This window comes from Mycetomoellerius zeteki, unplaced genomic scaffold, assembly GCF_001594055.1.
Source record: "Mycetomoellerius zeteki isolate Tzet28-1 unplaced genomic scaffold, Tzet1.0 scaffold496, whole genome shotgun sequence".
Taxonomy (NCBI): Eukaryota; Metazoa; Arthropoda; class Insecta; order Hymenoptera; family Formicidae; genus Mycetomoellerius; species Mycetomoellerius zeteki.
The window spans coordinates 21,051-48,963 of NW_017257496.1; the positions used below are offsets into that span (position 1 = coordinate 21,051).

At 29.7% G+C, this 27,913-nt stretch overlaps 1 protein-coding gene and 1 long non-coding RNA gene across 2 annotated transcripts in view; one reads left to right on the top strand and one right to left on the bottom strand.

Moving 5' to 3' along the window:
- LOC108727467 (furin-like protease 1, isoforms 1/1-X/2) overlaps window positions 1-9,596 on the top strand; it is a 30,364-nt gene extending 20,768 nt beyond the window's left edge. The window contains exons 6-7 of the mRNA XM_018455611.1: window positions 6,947-7,191; window positions 9,491-9,596. Of these exons, the coding sequence (XP_018311113.1) occupies window positions 6,947-7,191; window positions 9,491-9,529 (284 nt within the window). The 3' untranslated portion in view covers window positions 9,530-9,596. The remainder of the gene's footprint in view (window positions 1-6,946; window positions 7,192-9,490) is intronic.
- A 12,653-nt stretch (window positions 9,597-22,249) lies between these two features.
- On the bottom strand, window positions 22,250-26,847 carry LOC108727468 (uncharacterized). The gene is made up of 3 exons (XR_001936848.1): window positions 26,736-26,847; window positions 23,898-23,904; window positions 22,250-22,261 (listed from the first exon to the last, which is right to left on the bottom strand). It is a non-coding gene; the product is annotated as an uncharacterized lncRNA (long non-coding RNA).
- Between the last annotated feature and the right edge of the window lie 1,066 nt (window positions 26,848-27,913).

Below are 27,913 nucleotides of genomic sequence, written 5' to 3' on the forward strand. Positions count from 1 at the left end.
ATATTGTATAAGCAATGGCAGAACTACTACGAGTCATTATATGCGACATTGGAATTTGTATATCATGAACGAATTAAAAGAGGAGAATCTCCTGAATAATTATTTGGACATTATTAATCCGCGGATTAATCCGGTGATTTTGTAAGGCGGTTTAGTCGGATCGAAGGGTCGATCGTATTCGTATTAGAAATTTACACTCAACAGTAAATATGAAAATTGAGTACAATAATAGAATTACAATCACGCAGGGATTAATATGCTAAACGCATGATATTTAATCATAATATTAAATTATGATATTTAATTGACAAATTAAGTGACAATTTATTTACGGTCAATGCAACTATTTAGTATGAATGTGATTCGACTCCTTTATCCGCTTATCCTTTTCTTTTTTAATATGATTCATACTCCAATCCTATATCGTTCGCCATCAGTTTACTAATCTGCAACTCGCAAGCCAATTAACGCTTTTCTAACACTGCTCGATGTTCTAATCTTGGTTATACGAGGACGTATGAAGGTACGTGTCAATTAAAATATGCTTTAATTCGTAAATAAAGCCATGTGATAAATTCGATGAATGGATTGCCATAATTTTCTCGTAATGATTTTACCATTCGATTAAATCTTTTGTGCTAATAATTCTCACAACTCCTGTAAATTTATGTAATTTTTAATAATTACAAATATCTATATGAGTTTTGAGAACATTAAGATAATACAAAATGAAACAAATTGTTTTTTTTTTAATCAACATTTTAAAATATTAATATTTTCTGTGGTTTTATATCATTTTTTTTACAATTCGTTATTATCGACTTTTTGAAATTTTAATATTGCGATTACAGAATGTAATAATGTTACTGCAAGATATTAAAAATATTATAAAAAGATTGTTTTAAATAATTACTTCGAAGTACTATATAAGCAGAATTTATAATCAAACACGATGCACTTACATTATCGATACAAGAACTTTCTGTATAGTAAATTATTAATATTTCTTTGATGAAGTTTTTTTCAAAGACATCGTGAAATTAGAATCTTAATAAGTATTTTAATTAAAGTTATTAAATGTTGTAAATTGCGTTTGTAAAAGACAAACTACGTTAAAGTTACTGGAAAACGTTGGTTATAAAGACATTTTATTTCTCATTAAGGTCAAGTAATTGAGCATTGTTTGATTACAAAATATATTCAGACGAATATTCAATTTCTCAAAGATAACAATGCATGACAAATGAATTCCTTTGAACGTACATTAACCTTAATCATATCTTTCGATGTGCATGCAATCTGTAATTGGCATGTTCTTTTATAAGAAAGAAGGTATTAAGATAACGGAAAAAACTTGAAGAAATGAGTGAATGATAGACGTCAAAACGAATAAACAAAGAAGTGAATGTCAGTATAAAATTTAACTTAATTTCTATGTATATGAAAGTGCTTCTCATGCGTTCTCATGAATAATGCAATAATTCAGTAAACAATTTAACATTATATCTATGTGATGAGATCTTTTAATTAGGTCATAAATGTTTTAATTATGTATGAAACGCACATATAGATTTAAAAAATGCTGATAATATATCATACAGCAATATTAATAATGCTACACGAAATTCTGCATAGATGCACATTGAATACTAAATACTGAACTTCTAACTTATTCTTTAGTCTCGAAACAAATGACATTTCATTCGAAACGTTACCGCTTATATAATATGCATGCATTCATGCAATGTGTTTGAAGTATATTTTATTGGCAATTTCAGTGCGTCTTCTAATTTACTCCTGTTCCAAGTTCAAATATATTTGCATGACGGAGAAATAAAATATATAGGAGCTCTCTATTCTTTCCTCTCTTTAAAATTGATAATATTAAGGTGATTCATGATCACTGAAGTTTTCTCACCATGACACTTTTTCCAATCCGTTGAACCGTATATTGTGTATTCCAATACTTTACACGTTGAAAAGATATAACAAATAAATTAAAACGATGAAACTACTCTTCTCTACATTTCAACAAAGATTTTACATTTTACTTTTTTATTACTATCATTACTTTTTTACTATTATTACTTTTTTATTCACGATTATTTAAATCATGTAATTTTTATTGGACTATTATTTTCCGAAAACGCGATTCTATCTTGCAGTTTAATTAATGATGAGCTTTTTATCCTTTCCTTATTGAACCATCTATTCATTCTATCTTGATCGAAACGGACGTGGAGAACGTTGGAAGACGACACGTTAGAGAAACGTGTGAGCTTGTGGCAGCGTGGACCTGATACAATTATCCATTATCGCGATCCTCTAGGACAGGAACGATTAATCCACCGTGCGGCAATAACTTTTAGGGATTTGATTAATCAGTGCGAACACATCCCAGCCAGTCCTGATTTCCAGTACATTAACAAGAACTTATCAGCCAATTTAATTGAGCCATTCGAATAAGTTAAATATCTACTATCTATTTCAATATTCTTACTTTTTTACTCATTATTCATAACTATATTTCAATCAATAATTCTAAAATCGTAAATATAGAAAACGTGTGGATTTGCTTTTACGAACTTCCATTTTGCCAGTGAAATAAAATTATATTTCCTTGATGTCAATTCCAATCTAATGAAAACTTAGAGAGCTATTAAATTAATTTTATTAATTTTATCTTATTAATTCGAAACAGAACATAATGAATATTATCTCTTTTTTTCCTAATTCCGTCATTTCAAATCGCAGATAAAGTTATGTGCCGATACGCGAATAAAGTGTTCCCTAAATTGTTTCCTAAAATTCCTGATTCTCGAATATGAATAGTATAATCTGAAAAGCGAGGAAGGTTTTCTCGGCGAGCGTTACATGTATAAAGATCGAACTATTTGTGAGATATGAACTGTTTCGAAGTTGTTACGCGAACGTCGCCTTTTATCCCTTTATCCTATAGCAGGTTCAGAAAACGTATTTAGGTACTTGGACTCTCCATGGGGACGAGTGCCGGACGCGGACTTTCTCAGACCAGCCACCAACTACCAATCATCACCATCACCAACCACATCCACATCTCCACAACCGCACATAAAAATAAAAAAAAAAACAGCCTTATCCCTGATCGCTTCACCAGCACGGTGAGTCTTACTTCTTTCTTCTTTCTATATAATATCCTATTTTAATCCTCTATTGCGCGATTTATTACTCTCAAAAGTACTTGGTTGCCTAAGGATCGAAATTCGTTTTCCAATTATAGTCTAATTTCATATCTTGCTTTTTATAAGGTCTTCCGAAAAAGATTTACGTGTTTCGATTTTTTCTTATGTATATAATTTCTTTTTTTAAATAAGCTTTTAATATCATGCGTCATTAATAAATTATTAATGTTAAGCTAAAGAAATTCTAGTAACTTGAATTATTAAAATTTAATAATTGATTATTAAAATTTTTAATGAGTTTTTACTTCGCAAAAAGTTCAAGAGTTAATTAGAAAGTCAGTTAATAACAAAAATGTAATTGATTCTTCTACGAGAAAGAGAAAGAGAGAGAGAGAGAGAAAAGAGAAAATTGGATTTATAATTACACTACTTTCTAGGAACATTTCGTATTTTTGTGCAGTTTTTATATTTTCATATTTTTCATATTATATTATATGAATGATTAATGATTTACAATCTTGATAAGTAATATATCATATCAAGATACTTAACATGAATTTAATTAAGAATCGTACGGTTGTTGCCATCACTTAGTTATTAAGAGAAGTGCCATATAATTCGGAATTCACTTTAAGGCTTTCGAGAAATACACGTATTCCCTTGGGTTTCACGTACTTTGACGAGAGATATCTTCTATTTTCTCATTTCTGTACCAACTGCTTTTGTCTATGCACATATTTCCTTCGCTTACGTTCTTAATGTAAAAAATTTTCATATTTATTAATTTGTTATCAAGACCAATATTATTCTACAATTATTATCGTCAGATAGTAAACAATTATATGATTAATCTATCAAAATAATGTCACATGCTATAATAAATAATATCATACGCTAAATATTAACAATAATATTAACAATGTCAGAATATCTTCGTACTTTTCATTTTTATTTTATAGATGTAAAGTATAGTAATGGAGTATGATTCAATATATCATCAATAAAAGAAATTATAAATATTTATTAAATGTTAATATATATATATGTCGCTATATTATTTTTTACATTGTATGAAATATTATGTTTCCGAACGGAAACAATACAATATATTTTTTCGTATTTTATACTATTTTATCTGCAATTTTAAAAGAGAAATTTACATAATACAAAAAAAAATTTCACGGTTCTCCTTTTTTATATTATACATTTACTTTACTTTTTATTATGCAAACTGTACAAAAAAACAGCGACATTATGTTAAAGATAAATTAAGTTAAAAATTCCTAATAAGGCTCTTCCAAGATAAACTCACTATAATTATGATGATGTGATGAGGTAATGTCAATGTGAGCCGACACTAGTTGTTCGTGTGTAATAAATTGTATATTATAATTGAATACAGACGTTTCAACCCTGTTGATGTTAAAATGTCACTGAAACGATATATTAAATTAATGTAGTCATTAAATTTCTAAAGTCGATTCCACTAAAAACTTACTTATTCGTTTAACGATGGTCTGTTACATTGCGATGTAAGTATATAGAGAAGTCATTATTGTGTGAGAGTTCAGATCATACTAATCATGACAATATGATGCCATTAGCAATAACAATATAAATATAAATTTAAATATAAATATAATAATAAGAATATATACATACATATAAACACATTTTTTGAAAATTATAAAATTAGTATTAAAAACGTGGAAGCATCAATCTTCCGTGATTAAATCGTAATATACGGGGTTTAATAAATCCGAATCATTTTGTAAATTTAACCTATCTTTTTTGTTTTTTGATAAATATTGACTCCGCAATTAATCTTTTATTGTAATTTCTTTCCTCATCCAAAATCACGACATTGCTTCAATCTAATTCATGGTCAATCCAATATGTTCTGTGATACCAGACTGCAATTTGGTATTTCTATTTATGTGGTTACGGTGTTCACTTATTCTCGTTTTTAACAATCGTTTAATATTTAACGATGATTTGAAGATTCAACGTTCACACATATTTATATTATATTCCTATCAATCACATTACACACTGAAGAGGACCCAATATCAGGGTTGAAACGTCTGTATTCAATCATAATATACAATTTATTACACACGAACAACTAGTGTCGGCTCACATTGGCATTACCTCATCACATCATCATAATTACATTATGTTAAAGATTCTATTGTAAAAAGAAACTTTAATGTAGATATAATATATTATATACATATATAATAACACAATGACACGTAATGTCAATTTGTTATCATTGTCTTTCATTTTATTTTGTAGAAATTAGTGTGTGTTATGTAAAGTAATTTCTTTCGTTATGAAGCTGTACATAATGCATGAATGAAGATTAAACTAATGTACTTTATTTTTATATAACAAATCTTGTAACTGATAAACTCCACAGACTTGTCATGTCGCTATACGAGTCATGAAGTTTAAATATAATACATATGTGAAGTATGAATGTAATACACAATGCAAGTGCAATAAAATAGCATTTATATATACATTTTATTTGTTATTATCTTTTAAGTTCTGCGTTTCGATAAATGTTATTTGTTTTTGTAAAATTTATAAATGGAATACAGCATGGCATACATATGCTTTTGCATGCTTCGCAAGATTTTTAGAGTAATATTACGGGCTTTATCATTTTGTGCATGATTTGTATATATACAGGGTGTTTCATTTTAAGTGATATGGTCGATTATCTCGCGAATCGATGATTTTATTGTAAAATTTTTCGAACGATAGTTGCATAGCTTAAAATGAAACACCCTGTATATATATATATATATATTTCGAAGATTATTTTTTGTAATTTCTCTTACAATTAATATAAATATACTAATATTATTTTTTAGTTATATACTTTTTAATATATATTTTTAAGAATTGCGGGCATACCTATAATTTTAGGCCTGGGTGAATTGATGGTCTGAATTGATTATTTCGAATATTTCGTGTTTATCAATGAACTTATCTAATATACTTAATTAATCAATTATTCAAAAAAACCTGAAGATTGTAATTGATAAATTCATATTAAATGTTAAACATGTATAATACATACATAGAAAGTATTATTCGTAAAATAATTCTATGTAAAATTTACACATAGCTATCCAATCAATTTTTATAAGACATGGTTTTCTTCAATAACATTTCATATTTAGAATTTATATTAAAATAATAGATATTGAATTTATAGTTTAATATCTATTATTTATAAGTTCAGTATTCAAAACTAGTTACAAAGATTTGCAATAAAATATAAATATTAGTTTTACAGATTTTAATGTCGAGAATTTTAATGTTCGCCAAAAAGCCTAAATTATATATTAATAAAATAATTATGACAGTTGTGTTTACTTTAACATATTTTATTACATAAACATTTATTTTTTAAATAATACATTCACGTTGAATATTACAAATACACCTAACTATATATTTTGTGATTAATTGTCCAAACGATTGAATGGCATTACAGGCAAATTTATTTAAATAATATTTACTATTTTATTATTATACCTAATTATCATTATTTCTATTAACCTATTTTTTACAAGATTCAAAGTTATCTAAATTTAATCAACTTGAATTACTTTTTTTGCAATGCCATTCGTTACATCGACATGTCAATCAGCTGTAACAATACGTCACACTGCAGTAATAGCAACAGCGACATCAACAACATATTACAAGTTCACATTACAACTTCAATTAAACGAAAATGAAGAACAAAAGTGTATCTAATTTTTCAGTGTGCAAACCGGGTTGGAATCACAACAATGGCAACTGCTTGCAACAGTGTCCACCTGGAACTTACGAAGTCCAAGGTGACGATGATTCCGGTGCTTTCTGCACTGCATGCCATTACTCGTGCCTATCTTGCAAAGGACCTAGTGACGCTGACTGCATCACCTGTCACGCGGATTCGATATTTACGCGGAACAACGGAAGGTCACTGTGCGTGCTGAGTAGCATTTCTTGGAAAATGGAGTCCACAGTATGGTTCCACAGATTAACTGTGGCATTTTTGATCAATTTATGCCTAATGATTGCTATTATTATTTACTTTGTGTTCACCTGGTACATCCGTAAACGAAAATCCGTCCATAAATACAGCAAAGTATCTTATTCTGGTAACGGTGAAATTCATGCGGATCCAGAATTGGACAACGCTTATGTCTATGAAAGCGAATGAGTCTATCAATGACGATGGAGAATATTCTTGAAAGAAAACGATGTTTTTCGGAGCATTTTGAAAATTGTATTCCACAGCTTTCAAAAATGTTAGGAGACGATACCTTATATTATATTAAAATATTGAATATAATATTTTGGAGATATTTTTGGAAATATTTTTATAAAAAATATATATTTTTATTTTGATAGAAAATATTTCTAAAATAATTTCATTGCAAAGAGAGAAAATAGTTCGAGAATATTCTAGTAATATTTTGAATAATCATATCGTGAGAATATTTTTTATTAAACGATTTTTGTTAGTTTTTTTAACTAAAAACTAAATAAATATTTAAAAGTAATTTAATAGTGAATACAAATGTATACATTTTGAGAATATTCTCTGAAAATATAGAAATGTTCAGAAAATATCCTGAGGTTGTTTAAAAAAGCATCTAGTAATTTAATAAAACGCAAGAAGTGATGTAAGAATTTCGATACATGTGCAGGTATGATAAGATTATTTTTATGAAATATTGCATGTAATATTATATGTATTATATATTATACATTATACATTATATATTAAATATTTTATACTTTATATTATATATTATAATAGAATATATTGTATAATAAATACATATATGGCAGTATATATATATATACTTATATCATATTTTATAGTATATAAATTTAGTATTGTTACATGCATAATAAATATAATTAACTTAATGCTTTACAAACGAACTAGAAATACAGGAATGATAAAAATATTTAGTGAAAATTTTCGAGAAAAAATTGTAAATACTTTTATTCCAATAAATATTCTATTTTATTTGCTGTATACAAATTCAGTACCTTCCATCAAGTTTAGAAGCGATACTGCACTTTTGCAAGTATAGGAATGTCCCTTTGTAGATGCGGTTTGCGAGATGTCTGTAAAGCGTTAACGATGCCGATAGTTTCCTTTGAGATGAAGCAATCGCTTCATTGCGACGTCAGTATTGTAGCAATAGTCCGTGACGATGGACCGTTTATCGATCGTCGGTGAATTAATGTCTTCTGATGCCAAGAAGTGATTTTATGCGATCCAATGAGTCTTATATCTGTGCGGTCATCCGGATATCTATTGTGCGATTAAGAATGAGAGTGACGAGCGTTAGTTTGTGGTCAGACTAACACAATCACGAATACCTAACTTTATAGACATTCGCAACCAATCGCGAAGATATTACCACTATCTTACCTAATAGATTTAAATTAGTTTAATATGTAACGTGTGATTTAGATTAATGTGAAAAAGACTTTGTGAGATAAATTGAAGGCATAAATATTAAAAAATAAATTAAAGAAGAACATACCATACAACATTCCTAGATATTTACAGAAAGCGATATTCCATTTGTTATTTATCGGTTTGTATGTAGTTAAATTTCTACATTAATAAGCAATGCAACATAATCGAAATTATCACGTCGTATTATGTATGTAATGTCCATATCCGTCGTACATTAATTCGAAATGGTGAGAGACCGACTAGATTTATTGCAATTAAAAACCGACAATAACATAATTTCAGTATTTAAACGAAACTAACGGTAAAACATATTTTTGTAAGAGCAGTTTACCTCAGTAATGTGATACAGTTGTTAATGTAAATTATAGATCATAAATCTCATCGCTACTGCAATTAACTGTAATTGTTACCAGTAATTACTGAATCACAATGTTCTTATTAACGTTGTAAACTGAATAAAATAACGAAAATAGTAATGAAAACATTAATATGATTTTCATTATTTATCCTTCAAATTATTAAAATCCTCGTAAAAATATATATATTTCATAACACTTCGCTTTAAAAAAAAATCGCAAAAGCTTATAAAGTAATTTTTGTTTTATTCATCTCTCCAACAATTATTAAAATCTTTGTTACAAAACATACACTTTATAACACTTTACTTTATATTGTAAAAAAATCACAAAAACTTATACTTTTTTACATTTATTTTCATTTTTATATTTAAAAAAAATGTACTTTTTTCAGTCCTGATATGTATGTGATATAACATCTCCGATTTTTATATTGATATATTTGTTTTTATTTTAATTTACAGTTTAACACTGGACTGTCATCGACCACCAACGACCAATAATCAATGCCGAAATGTAGAAATTATAGGTGATGGGATCTAATAAATGTAATCGCAGTAATAAGCACGGAGATATATGTATAAAAATAAACAATTATCAAACAGATTAAATTATTTAATTTCTTCTGGAATTTAATTATAACCATACTAAAATGCAGGATTGGATAAGTTAATGTTTTTTTTCTAAATCAAATTAAAGTTAATACTCCATAAAATTAATAAAATCGAATTAAAAGTTCGAAGGAACAAAGAATTAATTTAATAAAAGTTAAGTTGAGATTGAATTAACTTGAGTTAAAGAAAAAGTTAATTTTGAAAAAAATTATTTTGAGATTTGAATATCCTAATTTTTCTTAAAATGAAATTATTTTAAATAACAATTACAATATAGATTATTAGGTAAGTTTAATTTTTTTATTTACATATAAATTATTTATAATAAAAGTCACGCCATAAGGCGTATTTGTTATAATCCTGCGAGAGATATATATAATTTGCATTATCTATTTTTCTTCAACCTAACCTCTTCTAAAACGCTCACATTACTCACATATATTTACGACTATATCGAATAAATATTTGTTACAAAAAATATACGTAAAAATTTAGAAAATGGGATGTGAAGCACTGTTTTACAATAATTCTTCATCTAAGGATCAATTCACATTTATGTTGCTGAAATATTGTATAATATTTATAGCACCTAAAATTAGTGTGATTCAAATGTAAGCGGAAATTGACAAAACCTAATGAGCCAATCAAAACTGGCTACCGTATAGCGTGACTCTTATTATAGGATCTCTAATTACAAAATCATTGAGCTTTTTCTAAATTAATTCTCTGATGTTTAACATCTTATAGAAAAAAATATTGACATTAAAAGAGATAAAAAAATTTTAATTAAGAAATATTAATGAATTAAAGTTTAAAAGTAACTAAATTAAGTTAAAAATTAATGCATTTATAATTAACTAAAAGGTTAAGTTAAAAGTTATTAATTTTTTAACTTTCTTTTTTAACTTTTAACGTTTTAACTAGTTACTACCCAACCCTACTAAAATGATGAATTTACACTACGTGCATTGCGGAACACAAAATTATCATTGCGGGCTGTGTTGCGTAAGTAATTAATCTGCAGTGCCGTCAAAAATCGCTGCTAACGAGCGGATTCTCGTCGTAATCAATTGGTTGCTTATCTTAATCAGTGAATTCATCTGACACAATCGACAGTGGGGCTTACCACGTTACACAGACAAAACAACTTGCTAATTGTTGCCAATTAATATTCCCCAGTTTCGGCTTGTTGCTGAATTGTCAAATGGAGATTCATTTCCAAAGTAAGCATATGCATATATGTGCGTGTTTGCGGAAGAAATATTGTAATGTCGACATGGAATTAGGACCTAGACAAAGTAAAACCGTATCAGAAAGATTTATTTAATAATTTCTTATTATTTTCGCGCAGTGTTTATTTGATCACGCAAATACCATGGTGTGACGTAATCGAAATATGAAACTTTATATTATGTTTCATGAAAGTGTAGAGTCAAATATTGAATCGAGTGCATTGGTAATCGCTTCATAAAAATCAATTGAAAACACAGTGATGATGTATTTTCTGAAAAAAGAATATTTGTATTTACTGCCTGCGAAAAGCTGCCCACATCAATATTCAATAGTACAACATATCGGGTTTCGTTATTGTAGGTTTGTTATTGTAGCATGTCAAACGTACGTGGTTTTAATACGAAGTATACAAATGAATATTACGGATAAAGGATTCGCGCATCGAGCATAAATTGCACGCCGTGTCGCTTCATAATGCTACACTTAGTTAAAGGTTCAATTGCACAGGTGAAATACGATACACATGTATGTTCGAAAAAAACTTCGATTCGACATCTGTATTTTCGAAAGCAAAATTCAGTTAAGAAATGTATTTTTGACATTTCTTTCCTTTCAACGAAACTTATCATATTTATGCTATGGTCAGTCATAGAAATTTAAATCTTGCTTTTAATTAATACTATTTATTTATAGATTACCTTAAGATTATGATAAGATGGAATGGCTTAAATTATGATAAATAAAAAAACGATTCTAAATCACATAATCAATTTATTATTAAACACTAATGCGTACAGTGAGTATATTGCAAATTGTATTATTTCCATTTCTAGAAAAATTGGTAGTAAAGAAACAGCGCGTTATGCTGACTTATGCTATTTCATGTTTTAGGCAATTTCTTTCGCGTGAAAATTACCGGGAAACTCGCATAAATTGTTAATTTACCACTATGACCGATAATTAAAACTCATTGAGCACGACAGTCGTAAAAACAGTATTAATGTTTTTCTCACGATTGTGTTATCCTCCATCGACTGACTCGTACTCGCTATAATTCATGAATCATAATTTTGCGTGTACTCAAACGACCATCTACGCCAACATCGCGACCGCTACTCTCGCGAATAATAAAATTTTTCACTACGCTACCTTTCCTCCGTAAAGCAAAGTACGCAAAGAGCAAACTGCTGTTGCGTCTAGACGAGTAGTACTATCTTCACCGGTAGGAGATGAGAGTATAAAACGACCGGATTTATATGACGGCGTCAAAATCCACGTTATCGTGGAGGCGCGAATATCCACAAAAAGCATCCGCAACATCTTTTTCCAACGAACTGTTTGCGTCACGAGTTTTTAACAAAACAAAAAAAAAACACGCGGTTACAGCGAAAAAAGTCTAAAATATTCAACACTTTTTAAATTGTTTATTCTTTTTCCATTTCTTCAATAACTTTTTCTTTTTTTGTTAATGCAATAATATAAAGAAGTTTTTGTGCTACAAGTTTAATTTGTAGTAAAAAACGATTTATTATAAAGCAACGGCTTTTTATTGAAACAAATATTTTGCACGATTATTTATTTAAATAAAAATCTAATTATGACAAATACTTTGTCCCAAAAGTGTACATTAGAAAACAAAGAAAAAAGTAAAAATTGAAGCAATAGATAATAAAAATTATAAATTATTTACTCATTAATATTTACAAATAATTTAAATTATATATATATATATATATATACAATAAGAATCTTATTTTAGACCGTAACATGTGAGAGCACAATCAATACTAGAAATTAAAGTGCCAATACCGGTCGAAGCTAGATTTTTAATGCTTAAATAGTTCAATGTAAATTATACAGGATGTAACTGAAATAATGCTCACTAAAGCATTAAAGATCTAGCTTCGACCGGTATAAGCATGCGTGTTTAGATTCAAATGTATATTGTATCTCGCTTCGTGCTTTGAATTTTTCTATGAGTTAAATGTAATTTATCTATTATTTTCGGATTAAGAGCATAGCGGAATATATGAATGATCAGTATTCCATTGGAAAGCCATAATACATTTACGTCGGTTATATTAATAATTAATTTGAAATATGGTATAAAGAAACACAATGTTTGGCGTGCATTTAAGAAAATACTAGACATTTTGGGACTGTAAGTATTTTGGGATTGTAAATCATCTGTCTCAAAATGTAAAACTTTGTTTTAAAAAATATTATATCTATAGATGATGTTTTTAATATAAAATTTGTATCAAATGATTATAAATACGATTCAAAGAACCTCCTTAAATCAAGCCAATATAAATTATTAAACGTGTTTCGATAAATATAATTTTGAATGTTTATTCTGATTAATTTTTGAGAGAGAGAAAAAGCAAGAGAGAGAGAGAGAGAGAGAGAGACATAAAGTCGTCACATGTAAATGGATACGCACAGGCAGATAGAATGCTTCCGAGTAATTGCAGCCGTCACATAACGGTGTGATGTAACTCACTTTTTTTTCTTCTATTCGTGAAAAGATCCCCCGCCGATAATTCCTTTTCGTTTCTTCTCTCGCGCCTCGACGTAAAATAAGAAGAAAATAATCGTTTCTCTTTCTATAAGAATACAGAGACGTTTGGCAGAAAACCAAATCTTTTCCTTCATCTATTTTAAAGAAATATCCGCTGGCATATTATATATATATATATATATATACACGGGGTGTTTCTTAAATAGCAAACACTAATCATGTAGCCCTATTCCATATATCTCAAATATTATATCTCAAATAATACGTTTCCTAAAAATATTTTTTATAATTACATTGAGCAAAATATACATGTAAGAACATAAAATTAAAAAAATATTTGTCGATTTAAATTGATCTAAAAATGAAGAGCTATTTCAACAGCAATAAGAAATAATCAGCTCTAATAATAGTTCTGCAACAATTTAACTTATTTAGTGGTTTCTGTTCAACTTTGTGGATCATAACTTATGGTAAAAAGAAACTTCTTTCTACACAAATATTTTTACTTGACGCATTAAATACATACACATTATTCGTTATAACATCCATCCAGAAAGGAACAACTACAACCGTCGATTGAACATTAATCATTGATAAGATTTCTTAAATGTCGCTGCCGGTAATAAATGCCGTTTGGTATATCTACTTTCCTTCCTTTCATACAGTCTGGTCCATAAAACTTGTCGGTTATGGTTAACAGCATCGTATTTCACTCTTGATACATGCAAACACAGACAGTTTTGTGCAAAGGACCACGCGATAAATTGCAGAATTATTTATAGCATGAAAACGGAAATTTGAACGCGAACGAATCTCCATTAAACCAACCTGGATTAAGATATTGTCAAGAATATTCATTATAATATAAAAAAAAAACATGGATATCAAGTGTGCAGTAAATATTCAAATCGATGAATATACGGATATTATTATGAACGCTATTTAATATAAATCAGTTTACTAGTTTACTTCAAGTTATGACAAGACTGATTAGTTTGTAATATCAGAGATGATATTAAAGTTTGCGGCTTGATACGATGAAGTTATTGTAAACGCTTAAAATATTCATTGGTGGATCTAGAAATTTGTCAAGGAGGGACGGTTGGCAAACAAAATTTTTTTAAGGCAAAATATGAAAAAAACAGAATATTAAATTATTATTTAAATTATTAAACGAAAAGTATTATTTAAATTTAAATCTATAACTTATAAAACGTTTTATTTAAAATTATATCAACGCTCGCTAGATTTTTTATTTTACTTTCTTTCGGTGTGTATTTTCAATATATCTATAATTTCGTATTGACATAGACATGTAACGAAGAAAGAACTCAATTTTTATTTGTATACTATACATTACTGCGTAATTTATAATTTATATTTATACACTGATGATGGCCCAATAGAAGGCCGAAACGTCTATTTTATTTATTAATTTAATGTAATTTTATGTATTGATTTTGAAAGAAGTTTCGCTGTTACAACATCAAACGCTCGTGGTATATGCCTTTATTTCTCTTGTTTTTAAATTTTGACCACGTATTGACATTTAATGGTTATAAATATAAATATATAATATATAATATAAATTTAATGTATAATATAATATTTAATATATAATATGAAATATATAATATAAATTCCTTTATTTATGAATACATATACAGTACTATTTATACACAATATTATGAATATAATTAATCAATTAAATTATGAGATCGTATCTGTTATAAAATCTATTTTATAACAAACTATTACCGGCAAATTAATAATTATATTAATGAAAATTGATAATGTAATAGTTTATGTAATAGATTTACACAAAAAACACACATCATACACATACAGTATTTCACTATTTTATTTACAAAGTAGGTAATCTATATTAATAAATCTTAATTAACATCTTAATCAAGTTTTGATTAAATATTGTGACAATGCTAAAACCATTCCGTTACATTATCTTTTTCTTTAAAAAAATGAATTTTCATTTTTATCATTGAAAGTAGATTTAATTTGCTTGTGGAAAAAAGTTTTTTTAAATGAAAATGGCTATCAAACTAAACCACACTTTACATCTCTTCAAAAATTGTCTACGTGCTTTCAATTCATATATTCGTGATATATGATGAGATTAAAATAAAAACTATAAAATAAAACTGTAGTATAAAAAATTGTTTAAAAGCACATTTTTTTGCAGAAATAAAATAATCTCTCTTATTAATTGCTTCTTTAAAAAAAATTTTATGACAAATAATAGAGAATGCTAAATTTTATACTTATATATATTTATGATTTAAGCATTATATATATAACAAGATTTTAATATATTATAATAATTTAAAAATATATACCTAAAAAAACAATGACTGATTGCCAATAACATAAAATTTCAAAATTTCAATTGTTTCAAGTAATTAATAAATAAGAGGGACGATTGTAGTCACTTGCAGATGAATATTGTGAAGAAGAAATTATTGAAACAATTGTGACACAATATCGTTTCATAACATTATTCGTATTGTGATAAGACAATTTTAATTAACGAATAATAATGGTCCGTGTCCAATGAAAAGTAGATTGAAGATTAGCGGAAATGCTTGCGTACAACAAGCAAGGCGAACTTGTAAGACATTAGCGCTCGACGAAAGTAGAAATAAAGATCCCATTCGTTTCTCCCCGGCGTACGCCGACAAGAGGACAAATGTCCTCGCCAAATATATACACTCGCCGATCGATATTTTCGCGTACAATCTGCTGTCCGCTGGGAAATGTTAGAGAATTCGCCTACAATTTTCAGAGATACTGTTGAAAGAAAAAAATATTAACTTCTGCCATTTACTTTAAAAGATAGATAGATTTTATATATTCACTTATATAATATTTTATGTATCACAATACAAAATTTCAAATTAACTTAATTCTAGTAGCTAAATTTTTAACATTTATTTTAAATTTTTTATAAAAGTACGTATTAAAGGACATTTAAAAAATATTTACTTACTTAGTCGAGGAAAATACAATTTATAGGATCAATTATAATAATATTAAAAGCGCGAAACGAATTTTTTATTTCGAACGTTTGTAATATTGACCACAAATAAAATTATTTAAAACTACTTATTCACATGTTGAAAGTGAATTCTGTGATCCAGTCAGTCACCAATGGACGTTTTAAATTTAATAACAACAGGTCAGAATGAATTACATCAGGAATTGTTTTTTATAATGAAAACTCAACGCGTGAAAGTGAGCGTAAACGAATTTCGAGCATTATTATATAATATAATACAATTATTTCGATTTTACTTTGTGCACTTTTAACGTCACTACTCGTCCCGATTTATAGAAGTTGTCGATTGATAATAATAGTCCAATACATATAAAAGAAAATAAAAAATATTCTAATGCGGTATTGCACTTGATAAATCGAGTAATAATTACATTAATGTAATTTGTTGGTATTTGATTGACACTTTGTTCTGTTACCATTAGTTAATACGTATCTATATATATATAGTTATACGTGTGTGTGTGTGTGTGTGTCGTTACTGAAATACTTTACAATCTCGCTTAATTAATTTACTTAAAATAACACGTCACTCTGCACATATTATTCTATATCAAAATTAATTATTGTGATTATAATCCATTCTGATATTTGATATTCCAGCTACATATATTTATATAATAAATGTAAAATATTGTGTGTTCAAAATATTTTCATCACGTCAAGTTTGGACTTTAATATTTTGATATCTAATATTGGTTAGTTGATTATACTTGTCAACTCGAAATAAATAATAAATTAATATCAATTAAATAGTGCCAAGTAAAATAATATTAATGTTCGTTGATTTAAATATTTATTTTATACGTGACATTTATGTTTTGGAGAAAATTTTCCTGTTACGTTTTATATTACATAGCGTACAGCATACATCACGATCTTCCCTTCTCGATATCATTGATTATTCCGTGTTGCAAGTATCTCACGTGAAACAACTTGGCACAAGCGCAACTCGCAACAGTTATTTATTTATAATGCCAAACGACGGTATCAGTCCAAGCTGTTCAAGCAACGCGCATCATAAATTTTTCTATCAGTATCACAGAAACATTCAGGAGCGCAAAAAATTCGATCGTTGATAAAATTTTTATAAGAGTGTAACACTTGTTTAATAAAAAAAACTTTCAATATAAAATTTGAAATTAGAATCTATCATCCGCATCATTACCTCGTATAAAAAGATTATATCGTGTAAGTAGATCTTCTTGCGCTCTATTGATTCACGGTTATAAACTTGTGAATGACGCAGACAAAAATAATGAATTTGTGTCCATCGCCAAGGTAATCATAAAAGATAGAACGCTTTTGTGATATTTACTCAGCGATCTCGTAAGCGGCGAGCAAACTGCGCTCGTTCAACATTCTGTTGCACGAAAGAGCAATTTGATATCAGCATGAGATCAAAGAACACGGATCGTCCATAACGCGGCATTAAACGCGAAGTTTATCAAACCCAAAGTTTTATAGATATTTTAAATTTAGATATAAATCCTCAATTATATTCGGAAAAATGAGGGGGCAATGCAAAAGCGTGACACAAACTGCGTGACTAATATAAAGTTTCTTAGATAAATCGCGATTTCTTTATCTTAAACATTATTGGAGCTAAAACTATGTCCGAGAAAATTTAATAACAAAAAAGCTATTTCCTCTTTTTTTTAAATTTATTTTACATGCCTTTATAGTTTTTATTCAAAAATTCCCATTTGTTCGAACATATTTCTTGATTACTTGCGTCATACAAACTGATGTTAAATAATAACTGCTTTTGCAATAGCTAAAAGAGTTCTCATCAACGAATTAATCTTCGAACGTAGTTGATTTTGATATGATGTATCCAATAGGTAAATATACGACGCGCGTATCTCTTTGAGTTAGTTCTCCGCGGATATGTTATATATCATAAAGCCAAGTCGCTAGTTCTACAGAAGTTAGTCGGGAGGAATTCAGATATCACCAGTGACCAGTAGAAGTCGAGTTTCGAGGACGGGACAAATACTAATAGAACAATAGATTTCTCGTGAATGTAGAATGAATTATTCGAGCATTTGCATTTGAGATATTCGTTGCACATCGAATAAGATCGAATAATCGTGCATTTCTAGACGTGAAGAAACACTTAATAGTTACTTCTTCTACACTGTCTCCTCTTCCTTGACATACCGGACGTTTCAGTATTATATTCACTGTCATTGATATTATTGCATAATAAAAATTTTTATGTCGTTGTGGTAACAACATAATTCTGGTAACAACAGCTTAACAAAACCACATCAGAAAACTAGGCACTCTCTAAATTTTTTAGAGTGAAATCTCACTCCAAAAGACTGAAAATTAAGCCTGTTTTGAAAAAAGAGTGAAAATATTTTCACTCTTTAATAAGAATGACAGATTTTCACTCTTCATAGGAGTGAAATTTCATTTTTTGGAATAAGATCTTACTCTTTTGGAGTGAGTCACTCCAACGAATAAAGTTTTACTCCAAAAAAGGTGTGAGATTTCGTTTTCTTGGAGCGAATTTCATTCCAAAAGAATGAAAATTTGTCACTATTTTTCAAGAGTGAAAACTTTTCACTCTAAGAGATTTAAAGAGTACACAGAGACATTGATAAGCGAAGATAAAAAACTGATAAAGAAAAAAAAACAAGCAATATTAATATCTAAATCCATAAAATAATGAGATTTCATTTATGATAGTTAATCAATTACGTAGGTATATAAAATCATTTATCGACGTTGTTTTGTAAAGTATTTATATTTTGTAATGCAGCTTTTTTAAAGGGATTTAACAAATATTATATCACGTATATACTGCACGTATATACAATACTGCACGTACCATACATAACATGTAGAAACAGAATTTCAGCAAAATGAGTGGGGAGCTAATACTACTTCATCCTTGTCGTCGGTGTACCATGGCTATGGTGGAAGTTTTCCATCGATCTGGCACGTTTTCCGCGATATTCTCGAAACAGGAGGGTGAGAACCATGGGGGGATGTCGGAGCGGACGAGGATCGACGAATGGTAACGCTGAGTTATTCAATAGGACCTAGTCCATTTCGGGACAGTTCCCGCGGGACTCGTATCGTTTCATCTCGATCCCGTGGGTACGTCCGCTATATGCCATTGTGACCCTGGAATATAGTTTGCGAGTTTCATGCGTACATACATATGTACTTGACGAAAGTCCGAGTGATCCCCGTCATTACATTGCCAAGGGAAAAATGAAGCTCATATTTCTCGTCTGTACGAAAATCCTCCCTCGTACCGAAAAAAACTTGAAAAAAATATCCAGGCGCATCTGAATTACAAAACTCTTGAATGTTACGTTTTATTGGATTTGCATGATTTATTCCATTACGGAAAATTCTATGATATAAATTTTTCAATACAATAATTGAAAATTGTTAAAAACGCTCAGAAATAAAAACAGTTCATCTTAAAAACCAAAATATAAAATATATTTTGGAAGACAAAAACATTATATAATATATACTTAATATATTTGTATAAATATATATATATATTCATACATCAATTTTAAAAGATTTTTTTATAAAATTCAATGATATGATAGTTGTTTATACTTGAGAAATGCAAAATAAGAATCAATATTGCAAAATTGATAACATAGGAATGCTCTAAATTTTAATAAAATTAATATAATTGTATACCTAATATTGTTTATTCATGTGTCGCTTAAAAAAGACATTCTTCCACTATATACATATACTGAATATTGCCGCAAATGTCACCACCGCCGCCTCTGTAGTTGAATTGATAAAACACGGAATGAGAAAAATTCGAATACCAAATTGAGGTGATATTTTTCGTAATAAATGCTTCACCGTGTTTTAAAGATCATTAACATTAATAATATTAAGTTGCTTGTTAATTTAATTTGTAATATTATGCAACTCCAATTCAGTCTAGAATTGTGTTTCAATCCAGACAAATAATCGGCGCAGTTTGCTTGGAAATTGTACCTGGAAATTGTAAATTGTAACAATTTACACAAAAATATTAAACAACAAGACCTACTTTGACTGAATAAGGCATTTATTTGTATTAAACATTTATTAGACGATTTTACCGATTTTCTAATTCAATATGATTGTTTTAAAATAATTCAGTGATATACGCTTTATCTACAATATTTTAGATATACACATAATATATACGAACGATGAATATATTTTATTATAGCTGGTTAATTCATTACAGCAATCTTGACGAAAGATGAAGGCTATCAGTGTCAATATGAACTATCGATTAACACAAATAGATTTGAAAACATCAATCAATCATTCGTGTTCTCTCGTTATACAAGAGCGAAATTCTCTTCCTCCTTCGCTAATTACTTAACTCTCGGCTGCAACCCTAGTGAGGAATGAGAAAATTTGTGCCACCATAGCAATCATTCCGTGTACAAGAACAACAGTCCAACATTCCGTGTTTCGTGGCAAAGGCTTTCTCCACAGATATTACGTATATTCAAATCGTACATTTCTCTTGAAATTCTTAAAAACTCGTAAGTAACGTTGCAAAGCTCAGGTACCGAGCATTTAATGTTAGTGACACAGCATCGCGGTTCAAGAATAGAAATCGCTTGCTTATTTATGCGAAGTTGGTTAGCTCGGAAGGACTCTTTTGACTACATCTCGCTCCGCTTCTGGTCCTCGATTCAACTTTTGCGAAGGCGAACAAGCGAATTCCACGCGAATACCGACGTTGTATTTTCGCTGGCGGCGGAATCTCTTCCTCACTCAATGATCGTTTCTTTTAGAAGCTCGAAGATAGCGACTTTGTAGAGGGAATAACGGAAAAACGGTGGCCAATGCGGAAATCCACCGTCTTCTTAAGCCAAAATCTCGATCGCGCACAATGGTGAGTAAGATTATAGGTATAAGAGATCGCCCCACAAAATTCGCTCGTTATCCATCGATTATTACCAAAGATAACCGTTTACGTTAGATAATTTCTTTTTCTTTGTACGGAAAATGCGAAAGCGCCTAATAGAAAAAATTTCAGGTCGACTTTGCCTTTATCCTTACTCATTCTCATTTTCATTTTTCATTTTACTGTACGACACTTTCAAGATTACAAGATGCAATTTCTTTTACATTAATAGCACAGTTTCCGCAAATTGCTTTAATTTCTTTTGTCTTTGATGTTAAATCTTCAAAAAGAGAAGAAAAAAGAAAGAAAGAGAGAGAAAGAGAAAGATAGAGAAAGGAAAGAGACTTTTATTTGTTAAAATAAAAATTTCAAAAGCTAATCATAATTCATACTGCTATAATATATAAAAATAAATTTAATATGAGAGAGAGATTAGAAGATATTCTTTTAGTCGAAATTACGAAATTAGTAGTGCGGTGATGAGTCTAAAAATTGATGTTACGAAAAGAAAATAATTCGCTTTTAATCGGATAATCTGTTTGAAAATGTTTTCCATGGTTGGTAGCGATTAATGGTGATTAAACTTATCTAGCCGTCCCCATGGAACTGACTGTGGCAAATTCGATCTGAACTATATCCCGTGGTAACTTTTGCAACTTTTGATAACGCGTAAACGACAGACGACGGGAACGTACCAGAGTTGTCTGTAATTGCACCGATATTTCTCGAGTCGACGGCTTTGAAGATCGCAGGTGGAAGGTAAACGTCGGTACTTCTCTTCGCCGTTCTTTTCCTCGGCTTTTCTCATTGCGGACGCGATTAAATGCTTCCCTCATAGTCGAGTCGCCGACCGTGCAGTATTGTGCAAGACACTTTCGTTAGAGAAAAATACTTCTTCACGCTGTCGTACCATTTATCGACTTATCTGCTTTTGTCGCGATTTCTTATATGGTCAGAGAAAATTAAAACAACATCATTGTCGGAGTCATTATGTGATAAATATTATGTACTGCGATTTTCCGTTGCGATCGGTATTAACGAGTGAATAACATCATACGTTTCACGTCAACCTGATTTATACGATTTCATAATGGATTCTCGGAGAATAATGGTGAGTGCTATATACAAACAGCGCGAACAGTTTCAGTTAAACAAAAGTTTAAGCATTATGTATGTACGACTTGATCGCGTTCGCGATATTTCGAGCGAGTGTATAACAAAGATAAAGAACGTCCGTCAGCTCATATATTCGCGAGAACACCGTTCGTGAGTTCTCTGGCAATTCGCACAGACTCGGCTGTCGTCATACGAACCATTTGATAATTTCCCGCCTCGTTAGTTAACGTAACGGGTTAGTTACCGTTCTGTACTTGCTCGGACGTGAAATATGTTTCGCGCGCATGGCAGTAGCCGCCGTCGACGGACGTATACGCATTAATGAATTTAGGCTGTCGACGGACTGCATCACGAACGTTTTAATAATTCCGAAGCTTTTTTAAAGTGATCCTTGAGCGCGGAGAGCGAGTTCGCCAACCAGCAATTTCAGTAATAGCAACGCAGTCTGTAAACTTCGCACAAAAAATCGAAGTCACCAGTCGGCCTGATATATCTGATGACTTTATTTATGGTGCAGATTTTCCGAGGCACACAGTGATTTTTTTCTGCAATTCGAGAAATATCTGTACATCGAAATAGATAATTGCATAAATAAAATTGTATAAAATAAGACATTGAAATGTTTAATTCATAGTTTTCTGATTGTGAGAAAAAGTACAAAATGCTTTGAAAATAGATTGATCTTTCAAATTAATTAATGATTACTAAATAAAAAGATATCTTGCAATGTTTAATTCAGTCTTCTGAGAAAAAGTACAGAATGTCTTGAATAGATATTTTTCGAATTAATTAATACTTACTAAATAAAGAATATAGTAATAAATTATTGAACTAAATAAATTTTCAATGAATATATAACAAAAATTTATATAACAGTATAAGAAATATTAAGTTTATAATTTATAAATTAATAATTAATTATACTAATTTTATTTCTTAATCTACGCCACAAAAAATATGATAAACACTTAATGTTTGAAAGAAAGATGTTCTCACTTACTCGAAAGAATTCATATGTCTACAAAGAGTTTCGACGTATGTACATCGCGTGCTTCGACTTGTCTACTGTCTCTCACGTTTGCGTTTTGAATCCTGATAAAATCAAATTGTTCCTTCCACTAACCGCGCCGCTCCGAATAAATGTTATCTGCAGCTATAAAATTTAGTTGAATGGAATATAAAGCATAAAACGAAGTCGCGATAAGCCAATATCTCTCCTCACGGCTCGTTACGTTTACGAGTGTTTTACGAAGTTATCCGGCATTTCTTCCGCAAGAATTCCTAAACAAAATCCGCAAGAGACGTGTGACTGGAATTGTTCGTGATAATCTGATAATATTCGAGAATGGGGATGTGCGGTTACATGTGCATTGATGTATATGTGGCTGCATTATTTCCGGACGTCTATTCGTACATTGAGTCTATTCGTAGATAAAATTATTTTCAATCGGAATTTTGCGGAATTCAAAGACATTTTTTCAAACGTGGATTGTTCTTGTAGATATAATCGCATGTGAACACCTATTATTTAATATTCAAATTTCTTAACGAGATAATTTTGGTCTTTGTATTTAAATTGTATTTAATCGCTCTTCGAATAGGTATCCTCCTTAAATCATTACTTTTTTTATCAGAGGAATTATCAAAATTTTCTTAATATATTCCGTCTTATCAAGAGCAGATCCAGACGTTTGTCAAGGAGGAAATCACTGTCGAATTTATATATTTTTAGGTTGATTTTTGGATTACCAGGTTTCTGAAACATTATCCGCCAATTGCAACGAACAAGTAATAAAGAAAAAGATAAAATTTAATTATTTTATATCATTTTTGTATCTTTCCCTCCTTATTACTTATTATTAAATTAGCGCTGCAAGTGAAATTTTTTTAAGGTCAAATACGAAAAGATAGACTGAATTATCATTAACATTACATTGAAAAAGTACTATGTAAATATTTAATTCATAAAACATTTTATTTAAAATTATATCAGTAAAAAATAATATATAGACATGACATTTTACAATAAAATACCTAATTTACACTTTCTATTTCTGATAAACCTATTCAACACTATTCCTTCAACAATTTCTATGTCTTTATGTTTATAACAATGCAAGCCCCAAAAGTTTCTTTTCACTCATACGATCTATTAACCAAACTTTCAAATGCCAAAAGGCTGGAAAACTTCATTCAGCAGAAGCGACACTTATCGGCAGACACACAGTAATATTTTATGTAGTTTTGTAATTAGTGACTTTTGTATAACGCTGCATAAAGCGGCGTCTACAATGAGATTTTTATACATAAAACTTAAGTTTTAAGCACTAATCCGTAAGAAATTGACTAATCACGGTATTCTCCTCACATTCGATTGTAATTGGTTAATTTCTTAGTTCGCAAACACAATAGAGTAGTAAGCCTTAACCCTTAAGAAATTAATCAATCACAGTCGAATGTGAGAAGAATAATTGACCATGATTGATCAATTCCTTAAAGCTTAAGATTTACTACTCTATTGTGTTTGCGAGCTATGGCTTAGAGTTTAAAGCTTAAATTTTACGCCTTAAAATTTCATTGTAGACGCCGCTTAACGCGGTATTAACAATAGAGCAGTAAGCCCTAAACAGAAAGAATCTATAGAAATTTCTTAAATTAACAAATATTTTTGGAATATCAAAATTGTAATGAAGCATTTTTAGAAATATTAAAAATATATGTAACATTTCATTACAAAATATTTTTAAAAAGGGGGCCCCGTATGCCTCTCCTCCGTTGGTCCGCCAGTGTGTCTTATTTGCGTATATCAATTATCTCAGTAATAATTTATATAGACATTGGATAATTATTAAGTTTCGCCAAAGTCAGCGCTTTTAGTGTCTATTTGTAACCTCGAAAGTACTGATTATTACGGTCCACTTGATATAATATGAAGTTAATTATGGATGCAAAATTAAGTTCGTTACACATATATTTCCTCTATAGAGAGAAGGATATATAATATGAAACTGTAAATATATAAATTTATTAAAGGCTGTGTGACAGAATTATACAATTAAATGGAAAATATCAACATGCTATCTATTTAAAATTTAAAAAATTTTGAATACAGCAAATTTAGATACACAGAATATATGTTTTTATAATTAATTTCAAATAATTTAGTTTTTTAAATATTTTTTTTATTGAATATACTGAATTTTTATATTAGAGACATTTCAAGAAACATAATCGAAAATATTTTTATTTAGTTTGACATATGAAACGTCATGAAAATATCCATCAGATCGATAAGATATCAATATCTGCGTACATCTCTTTGTGAAATACATCGGCAATATTATATGGTATCGCGAAACGGCCGTTGAAAGTAGTAGCGTTCGAACAGCTGCGTGCAGTAAAAACGAAGAAATACAGTTTGGATTTAAACGATTACTTGAGAAATGAAGTCGGAAAATCTTTAACAGCACATGCTTTTGTTTGTGTGTTCACTGTGCCTTAGAAGTTCTTATTCATATGTAGCTGATCTTGATGTCTGTTACTTTATTACTTTTATTCGCATACAGTGGCCCCGCTTTCAAACTCCATTAAATTCCACCATTCCGAAAATATCGTTCCGTTCAGAGAAAAATATTTTCGCTCAATAACTAGATATGCCGATACTTCACCGAATCAGTACGAAACACGGGAGTTTGTCCGTAAACCGATACTTCGATACTTGCATTTATCGTGAAGATAACGAAGCGGCGCGTTACGAACCATTTAATCTTTCATCGCCGCGAAGGCGCGCTCGGCCTTTTTATTACATTTTCTTGCAAATACATTTCCTATGCATATATCTGTGAGAGATTTATCTAATCTTTCATAGAGATATAAGTATATCCGCAAACTTTCGCATGTGCATTCATTCGGAAGCGATCCGCCCTTTTACAATCACGTCATGATTTATTGCCGCTTACATTCAAGTCGGGATTGCGAACTCCACCAATTCTTTCCTGCAGCATTTTATCAATAACGCATTGATAAGAAATAGGAAGCAAGTGATAATTCAAATGTATAAATCAAACTAAAATCCGTATCCGTTTCTATATACATATGTTATGAAGCAAATTCAAAAACTATAGCGCTGAAGTTATATCTTTCTTTCTCAATATGTATGGATGTAAAAATTTTATTTTCGCATTCATAGAATTCGTTTTTAGCTGATTTCGTATAGAAACAAGCCACAAATATACGAATTATGCGTTTACACCGAAGGAGTAACCACTCAAAAAATAGGTGTACCTGGACTTCGGACTTCAAAACATCGGACTTCACCGGACTTTACCGGACTTCACCGGACTTCATCGAACTTCTGACAGATTGTACACCAGAATTCAAGAGTGGTTATCTCTGTCTCTCTCTCCCCTCGGTTTACACTTTTTTAATTAATTAAATAGATCATGTTTTTATTAGTATTAATAAAGTGCAATAATTTATTTCTGAAAAATAAGAAGATGTCGCTTTAGAAGACCTGTGAAAGTATCGGTGACTTTCCTCTAATATTTTCTTTAATAGTACTAAGTAAACGTTTTTATATTGTGAATAAATATTTATTCAAAAGAAGAAGGTATTACTTACATCAAACAATATATGTTTACGTTTATTAAATATTTATTTATAATAAGAAATGTTCTTAGTACTATTTAAGAAAAGAATATTACTTAAATTTAGGAAATCTTTTTCAATGTGCCAAAATATATGTCTTATAAGAAAATGTGCACGAGAATAATTAATGTATTCTTTCGCATGTTCTATATTTTAACAGGAATTTAGACCTATTTTTTGTTATAGCGAGGTAAAGTTTGAAAAGCTCTGGCGATTTATTCGAAGCTCGCCGGAGATTGGCCGATTGATTTCCGGCGAGCGATTTACATCCGAGAGGAACTTAGGTCAGCCGCGAGTGAAAAAGTCCGCACAAACCTTTCAATTCGCTGGGTCGAGAAATCCTTCGAAAGGCAATCAGCGCCGCACAAACATTATCGCTCAAAGCGGTGGCGTAAGAGGAGATATTTCAGATGAGTAAGACGGTTGGCCGAGTCTCGAGGAAATTACTTTACCGTCTACGAAAAAAAAGGAGAAAAAGTGAAAATTGCAGCGAAGAGAGAGAGACTTTATGATGCCGAGAGGATGTTATAATGAAATATTCGAAAATGTATTAAGATGAATGAATATGTCTGACGTTATTGGGGAAGCACGAATGTATCGTTGTTATAAATATGCCATATGCAACATTCATAATTTGTCATGTATACATAAAATTAAATTTATTATCACTAAATCAATTCAACGAAAATATCATGGCATATTACATCGCGGAAAAATATTAGAGTGTCGTATATTATCATGCAATACTTCATGCAGTGCCACTTTTAAAGCAGTAATTAACAT